This window comes from Carassius gibelio, chromosome A1 (genome assembly GCF_023724105.1).
Source record: "Carassius gibelio isolate Cgi1373 ecotype wild population from Czech Republic chromosome A1, carGib1.2-hapl.c, whole genome shotgun sequence".
In the NCBI taxonomy this organism is placed as follows: Eukaryota; Metazoa; Chordata; class Actinopteri; order Cypriniformes; family Cyprinidae; genus Carassius; species Carassius gibelio.
Genome location: NC_068371.1, coordinates 1,259,049 through 1,268,260, shown reverse-complemented (window position 1 = coordinate 1,268,260; position 9,212 = coordinate 1,259,049). Strand labels below are relative to the sequence as shown.

Genomic DNA, 9,212 nt, shown 5'->3' with positions numbered 1-9,212 from the left:
TTAAATATAGAATACGGTATAGTAAATTATTCTGTATCCATCTTCGTCAGAGTACAGTACAGAATCTACAGCAGTAGATGGCAGTATGTTACAGTTGGATTGCAACCCCCAGTTAATTCACAGAAGAACACGAAGAAGAAGCCGGAACCGCTCTCTGGCCCACTGTAATTACGCCAAAGTCGAAATTCGATCATAATTTTTCTTCCCCTACTCGATTTAGGCCACTTAGTGAACTGAACAGTCAGTGTTATCTAGTGATGGATTACGGACGGAGCTAATGTTCACCGGAATACAGCACCCAGTTATTGTGGAAACCCTGACAAGAAGAGATGACGGAAGGCACTGACGATTTACATTGAGAAGGTTTGGCATGGGCTATTTAGTTATACAGGCAGTCAATGGTTGCGACCGAAAGCCTAAAAATGATGCCTCTATATAGGCAGCAAAGGCAAATTTGATTCCAATGATCGTTTCATATCCTGTATACATAGCCTTTAAGCTGGTCGGTTTTTGAAGACAGCCCTAGACTAATGCTTCGATACCTATGATATTCCACTATTCAGTGCGTTCGATTACGCCGGTCAAGCCAGCTGCACTTCAGAAAAACACGGTCAAGCCAGCCGCGATTGAAATTCGTATGCGTGCGTATTATCTTGATTACGGTACTGAAGGGAAAACACACACACACACACACACACACACACAGAGAGAGAACGCTTTCAGAGCACTTTTCATTTAACGTTAGACGCTCATTTCTCGATTTCTTTTTTGTACTTCTTTCTATAAGACGGTTTCAACGGCATCAACATAAACAAACGTTAATGCGCGTGAGCGCTTTTGTGGACCTAACTTAACTTCCGGTAGACTCCAAATAGAATCAATAACAACAGCCAAGTCCCTCTAGAGTAGATATTTTTTGATAACAAACAAAATGTGTTTTCTGTGTGGATCAGGCGGACTTAATGAAAATGCTAATTCATTATTTGCCAGCAGGAGATGTTTTAAAGCATAGACATAAAGCGCGAGAAATAGAGGTTTCCCTAACAGCTGTAAACAAAGCAGAGCTGGTACGCTCACACGCTGCTTTATCACGCATATAACATGCAAGTCTTGTTTCAGAAATACAGCGATATAAAAACACCCGTGCCTCGTTTTGATATTTAAACATAAATGTAAGGAATTATTATTATTAAACGTGCAGTACGTTACGTTACTCATGTTTATTTAACGAAGCCTTTTTGAAAATCGATCAGTTTTAAAATTGTGGCGAGTCTCCAAAAATAAATAAATGTATGGGAAACACATCCCGCAGCACAGCCACCTGAGCCCAACTTCAGTCTACTAATCACCTTGGCTTTAACTGCGTTTGTAGATGGCACTGCAGCCAGACCGATATACACAACACAGACCGGAAGTTAACTTAGGTCCAGGCGCGTGCCCCCGATGAAACCGTCTCATTGGTGTTTTAACGGTTGTGTGTTACTATATTTTTCGACCTTTCAAATCATAGCAGAGTTCTTAGGAAAGATTGAAATGTGAAATTATTAGATTTTAGAGGGAGTTATCCCTTACGAAAATAAACCATGGTTTTACTACAAATAAAACCAAAAAACCATGGTTACTATAGTTAATCCATGGTAACCACAAATTAACCATGGTTTTGCTAAATTAACCATAGTATAACCATGGTATTTGTAGTAAATCTGTGGTTATACAAATGGAAGTCAACACGCCAAAAAACCATGGGTTACTACGGTTTTACTATAATAAAACCATGGTTATTTTTCATATAGGAATTATTACACTTTAGAGGCGATAAAGATACAATTTTTTTTCATGGTTTAAGTATTTATTGAATCGTTCAAATCAAACTTTTCGTTCAAAATGGCTGATTCCATTAGAAAGGAAACTTTTTTTTTTTTTATTGACAGTTCCATTTACAAAACAAAGTGGCATGAAATTTCAGTAGTATTCCTTGAAAATAGATCGGGTGCAACAAATAAAAGACAAAACAAAAATAGTGCATCTTTTAACAATCATAAAGAACATTGTCAGAAAACATTGTAAGAAACATACTAGGGGCTAGGACTTGTTCAGCAAATCGTATCTTTCAATTAAATTATCAAGTTTAATTGCATATTTGCATTTCATTCTCTTTAAGGCTTTAGTTAAGGAAAAAGTCATTGTGAAAAACAGAAAACTTATACCTGTATTTACATTTATGTATGTAAAATTTACAAAGAATCAGGACATTGTTAATCAAAAAATCTAAATCATTGTTTTGTATGGTAATGCCATAAATAATATCATTCTGAATAAAGAGATCTAGTGAGATATTAGAAAGGAGCCAGTCATGAATGTCAGTCCACAAAGCATCTATGAAAGGACATTGGAAGAATAAGTGTTCTGTGGTTTCTATACCTTTACAAAAAACACAGCTATTTCTGTCAAAGCCAAATCGCAGATGTAGAAATTCATTTGAAGGATATATACCATTTAAAATTGTAAAATGCATTTCTTTAGATTGTGGAGAGATGGGGAATTTAAGATATTTGGTTCTTAGAGAGTGTATGTCCTTTGAAAAGAAGTTAGCTCTGGAGTTTCGGAAGGAAAACATTGGATAGGAGATTTCATTAAAAAGACTTCTGATTTTTTTATTGGGGAATTTGGTGGATGCAAAGTCACAACCGCCCACTAAAAGACGTGGAAGACAGGGAGTGACAGTCACAGAGTTTAAAAGGTTTCCCTTAATTAGGCCCAGAATGGAGGCAGGAATTGCTCTAGTTATCGAATGGAAACACAAAAAGTTGTGTTTCAAACAAAAATGTTCATGGGACATTATACAACCTTCTCCATCAATAAAGTGAATCCCAGACCAGATGTCTTTATCCATTAATTCCTTATTATAAATTGATTTGTTTTTAATCAGGATGTATCTGTTGTTCCAAATTGGTGTACTGTGTGGGGTGAAATTATGACTGTACAACATCTTCCAATATAAAAGCACTTGCTGGTGAAAAAGGGATAGCTTAATAGGTAATTTTTGAATGGTGAAGTCACATCTTAATAACATATCAATACCACCTAATTTCTTAAAAATTTCTCAAGGAATATGAAACCAAAAAATTTCATTACTTAAAAGGGACTTTAACCAGTTTATTTTTTTAAGGTTCCGTTTATGAAATCGAAATCTATGGCTTGTAAACCACCATGTTTATATTCTTTGGTCATTACAGCTTTTTTAAAATAATGGGTTTTCCTTTTCCAAATATAAGCAAAATTAATTTGGTTAATCTTTTTCACGGCTCTGCTAGAGATAGCTAATGAATATGCATGATAGATACACCTAGAGATGCCTTCCATCTTAGTCAAAAATACTCGGCCCAGTAAACTGATATCTCTTAGCAACCAGAGATTAAGTTTAGCTTCGCAATTCTTCAATACCTCATTTATATTCTTGTTTTCTCTTACAGTGACATCTTTAGAAATATGTATACCTAAATATTTGACAACTGTCCTTATGGGAATGTTGTATGCATTTGTTAATACACAATGATGGATTGGCATTAGTTCACATTTGTTTAGGTTGAGTTTGAGTCCTGAGGCTTTGGAAAAAGTATCAATGGTTTTTATTATCTTTGGGACCTCTGTTAAATGTTTCATAAAAACAGTTGTATCGTCTGCTAATTGGCTTATAATTAAGGGTTTACCAAACACATTTAAAGGAGCAATATTCAAGGTTTTGACAAAAATAGATAGCATCTCAGTGGCAATAATAAACAAAAAAGGAGATATTGGGCAACCTTGTTTGATTCCTCGTTTGATAGAGAACCTCGGCGTAGTGCCACCTGGTAATGAGACTGAGCTGTTTGCATTATCATATAGAGATTCAATGATGTTACGAAAATTGTCCCCAAATCCAAAATGTTTAAGGCACTGGAAAATAAAAGGGTGTTCAATCGAGTCGAAAGCCTTATAAAAATCAAGAAAAATAATAAATCCATCGTCTTCTATTAAGTGACTATAATCTAAAAGGTCTAGAACTAAGCGAATGTTGTTGTGAATCGATCTATTTTTCATAAAGCCAGATTGAGAGTCACTAATAATTTTGTCCAAATTGGATTTTAATCTGTTAGTATAAACATGTGTAATAATTTTATAATCAGTGTTCAGTAAAGTAATAGGTCTAAGATTATCTAAATTTTTTGGGTCTTTGCCAGGTTTTGGGATTAAAGTGATTACTCCTTGATTCATTGTTGGAGGAAAAGATAGATTATCAATTGCCTCTTTTAACATTAAAATAAAGTCTTCCTTAAGCAAGTCCCAGAAATGACGGTAAAAGTTGGATGTTAGACCATCACAACCCGGGGACTTGTTCAAAGAGAGGCATTTCACTGCCTTTTTGAGCTCATGAGCAGTGATATCAGAATCACACAACCCTGCAAAAGTCCTCATCTATAAATATATATTATAGATACAATTTTTAATAATTAGAAAAAAATGGTCAGTTCTTCTATGGGACTTTCCATTTATATGCAGTTCCCCATATGTATGGAAGCATATGGGTGGCGATATTCAGTTCGGAATGTAATATGTAAAATGACAATGCAATATGTAAAATGGCAATACATTTCTGTATTTATATTTACATTTTCCAATACATTTGTGCAACGTACAGTGCAAAATGAAAATTAAATTAAGCAATAATTACACACTGCAATAAATAAATAAATAATAAATAATAAAGCCCGACTGGTGGAGGGCTGCAGTGATGGTTGACTTTATACAACTTTCTCCCATCTCCCGACTCAATCTCTGGAGCTCAGCCACAGTGATCTTTGGGTTCTTCTTTACCTCTCTCACCAAGGCTCTTCTCCCCCAATACCTCAGTTTGGCCGGACGGCCAGCTCTAGGAAGGGTTCTGGTCATCCCAAATGTCTTCCATTTAAGGATTATGGAGGCCCCTGTGTATGGAGCCAAAAGAGTATCAATAAAGATAAATGCACACACTACATTCACATATGCACACATAGGATTCATACATGCACATACATAATTCATAAATACACACACAGGATACACAAATGCACACAAAATTCACAAATGCACACACAGAATTTAAAAAGCACAGAAGATTCACAAATGCTTACAAAATTCAGAAATGCACACAAAATTCAGAAATGCATATACAATTCAGAATTGCAAACAACATTCACAAATGCTCTCAAGATTCACAAATGCACAGGACAAAATTCAGAAATGTATTTCTGATGCACACACACATATATCTTGATTTACAAACTGCTTGCGGTCTGTGAACTTCACTGCATTTGTGTGTGAATTTTGAGACTCCTCTGACTTGGCTCGACACACAAATGCCTTTTTTTAAACAGGGAATGATCTGCAACCAATCAGATATCTCCCTTGTTTGAGCCAATCACAAGAATGCACCCCACGTGGGGGATTGTTCACTTATAAGCCAATCAGCGAACGACTCACTTTCCTCAGCGAACAACTCACTTTCCTCAATCAGCGAACGACTCACATTCCTCAGCGAACGATTCACATTCCTCACGCAGCGAACGACTTGCTTTCCTTAGCGAACGACTCACTTACCTCACGCAGCCGGCGACTCACTTTGCGCAGCCGGACACCCACTTTGCGCAGCAGGAGACTCACTTTCCGCAGCCGGAGAGTCACTTTCCTCTCGCAGCGAACGACTCACTTTCCTCACGCAGCGAACGACTCACTTTCCTCACGAGTCACGCAGCGAACGACTCACTTTCCTCACGAGTCACGCAGCGAGCGACTCACTTTCCTCAGCGAACGATTCACTTTCCTCACCCAGCGAAGTTGAGCGAACGATTCCCTTTCCTCACGCAGCCGGCGACTCACTTTGCGCAGCTGGAGAGACACTTTCCTCTCTCAGTGGACCACTGACTCTCTCTTCATGTAGGGACCGAATATTATAATTAAAGTGACTTCTATATTGCATCCAAAACACATTTGTGTATCCTGTGTGTGTATTTATGAATCGTGTGTGCATATGTGAATGTAGTGTGTGCATTTATCTGTATTGAGACTCTTTTGGCTCCATGCTGTGCTCTTAGGAATCTTAAGTGCAGCAGAAATGTTTTTGTAACCTTGGCCAGATCTCTGCCTTGCCACAATTCTGTCTCTGAGCTCTTCAGGCAGTTCCTTTGACCTCATTATTCTAATTTGCTCTGACATGCACTGTGAGATGTAAGGTCTTATATAATACTTAGGACCATGTGATATACTTTTTTTTTTTTTTTTTAATCTGCAAAAATGCCAACAATTCTGTGTGTGTGTGTATATATATATATATATATATATATATATATATATATATATATATATATATATATATATATATATATATATATATATAAGATATACTTTTTTTGTTCTCTCTCTCACTGTTGCACTGTATACATAACAGAAGTGGCCATATGTATTAGCATAACTATGTAGAAAATAAAGATTCTGTGTTATGTAAATTGTAATGCATCAAAAAATTTTAATCGTAGAAACTAATCATGTTTTTTTATGTTTTGATTTATTTATTTTTTTGTAGGATTTGACATCCTGTTCGTGTGCCAATGATGCGCCGTCATTGGTTGCTGGTTGGTGCTTGTGGCTGGGTGCTACTTATCCTTATGTTCGTCAGCAAGTTCATCAACTTCAGCTTCAGAATACCAGGTGGTATGTGTTTATCACATTAGGTCAGAGTTTCTATGCAGAGATATTGATTTAAAGTGTTTATCTATGTTGCAATGCAGTAACATTTAAAAACATTTTGAAAATGTACCCCTTTAAAACTTAATGCTTTATTTTTGACTGATCAGATGTTTTTTTGACATGTTTATCCTATGCATGTTTTTCAATTTTGCCAGCATTAGATCAGTTTTTACCGAGGTGAAAAGCATAGGCACCGATCACCCACAAAATACCTCTAGATCACTTTGGTCATCATAGTCAATTTCTCCTCTCAGTCCCTCATTCACATTTTAAAACCAAAGGCTACCTGGCTTTTGCTATGGCATCTTCTAGGATCTGGAACGATCTTCCCCTTCTATTTGTTTGTATAAATCTTCTTTGAAGATTGATTTGTATTCTGTTTGTTTTAATTCTGTTTGAGGGTGTATCTTTCATTTGTCCTTTTGTTATATTGAGGATGTATGTTTTTAAGTTTATTTTACATTGTTGTACAGAACTTTGGTTTCAACACCTGTTTTTAAATGTGCTTTAAAACTAAACTAAACAAATCAACCTTAGTCTTCAGTATGCCCACATATAGCTCATCGGCTAGCCCGTCTACCTGTGTTCGTCATACCAAAAACGAACATAAAAAAACTAAGATAAAAAACACTGTTAACCTTTAACATTGTAAAGAGTTACCAATACTAAACCAGTACTAATCTGCACATTTACCTTTCGCATACTGCATTATTTGAAATATACATTACAATGTGTTTTTGCCATAGTGAATTTATTATTTTACATATAAATAAATGCTATATAATTTATTTTTAGCAGTCTGGATGTTATGGTCAGCACACAGTAATGAAAGGGTTAAAGTCGGCATGAAACGGAAGTTGAGATTGTCATTTTTTCCTTGCTGTGACGTATATCCGAGTTAAACGGCTTCTGAAATTAGAAAAAAATGTAGGGCGGGGCTTGGTTTCGTCCATCGGGGAATTGATTGGATTGTTGGGCGTTGCAAACAAAATGGAGGCAGATTTGAATGCTAGTTTGCATTCAGTTGTGGATGATTGCTCTCCACCGTTACCCTCCCATCAAGGATTTTTTATTGAGGAGCCCGGCGACGAGAACGAGGAGCTAAATTTCAGGCAGGAATCAGCCCATATTTATACGAGCCTCCCGCAAACCAAGATGAGTCGAGTGAAGTTGTCGTTCAAGTTCACCCTCGAGAGTTTCTCTGAGAGGCGTTGCAGAAACGGGACAGACACCTATAGCCGCACCCTCATCGGCTCTGGCTGCACCCTTTCACCATGGCACGTGACCGAAAGAGAAGAGAGGTCGTTTCGAGGGGGGATGGTAGGGTAATGTATTTGATTAAAGATTATAAGGGTACATGAATTTTAAAAAAAAATAATGAAGTGCACAGATAAATCATTTATAATGCACACTACAATATTACATATAAAAATAAGATTTGTCAAATTTGATTTCATGCCGACTTTAACACCCTGACACAAAAATAAAATATATACAACTTTGGTAACACTAACTATATTGGTTAAAACGAACACTATTTATATAGCATTTATGAATCTTAGTTAATATTATGTTCAAAATGTACTACCGTATTTTCCGGACTATAAGTCACACTTTTTTTCATAGTTTGGCTGGTCCTGCGACTTATAGTCAGGTGCGACTTATCAAAATTAATTTGACATGAACCGAGAGAAATTAACTAAGAGAAAACATTACTGTCTATCTACAGCCGCGAGAGGGCGCTCTAATGCTGCTCATTGCTCCTGTAGTCTACACTGAGCAGCACAGAGCGCCCTCTCGCGGCTGTAGATGGTAATATTTTCTCTTGGTTCTAAATAAATGTGACTTATAGTCCAGTGCGATTTATATATGTTTTTTTCCTCATCATGACGTATTTTTGGACTAATGCAACTTATACTCAGGTGCGAAAAATAGTCCGAAAAATACGGTAATACCTTATTATGCATAGTTACCTAAAATGCATAGTTGATATACATTAGGCTAGTTAATATACCATGAACTAACATGAACAGTTTTATTAACTTATATTAACAAAGATGAATCAATACTTTTTAATAAATTAAATTAATGCATTAACTAATTAAAAAAATTAGATCTTATTGTAAAGTGTTACCAAAGATTTAATTATCTATAAGCAATTTTTATAATTGATTTTAATGATCTATAAGCATTCGCGAAAATGATATAAATCTATATATAACTGTTACGGAGGGGTAATCACAAGACTTTAGATCCACTTGCAAGCTTTTAATAAGAAACATCGTGGTCGTACAGGCAGGGGTCAATGACAGCAAACAAGACAGGGAAGAACAAGCAGAATCGTGGTAGGTACACAGGCAGAATGTCAGGGTGTCAAGCTGAGAATCACAGTCCAAAAAACAAACAATATAGTCCAGTAGGCAGGCAGCAGTAATCATAAATTGGGGAAC

The 9,212-nt window shown here is 36.3% G+C and overlaps 1 protein-coding gene across 3 annotated transcripts in view; it reads left to right on the top strand.

Moving 5' to 3' along the window:
• The first annotated feature begins 110 nt into the window (after positions 1-110).
• The window catches only part of chst10 (carbohydrate sulfotransferase 10), a 90,825-nt gene continuing 81,723 nt past the window's right edge, over positions 111-9,212 (top strand). The window contains exons 1-2 of one of the 3 annotated variants that reach the window (XM_052545438.1): positions 111-363; positions 6,599-6,723. In XM_052545438.1, coding sequence (XP_052401398.1) covers positions 6,624-6,723 — 100 coding nt within the window. In that variant the 5' untranslated portion in view covers positions 111-363; positions 6,599-6,623. Of the gene's footprint in view, positions 364-6,598; positions 6,727-9,212 lie in introns of those variants that run through there. The other 2 variants (XM_052545355.1, XM_052545521.1) reach the window with 2 other exon arrangements.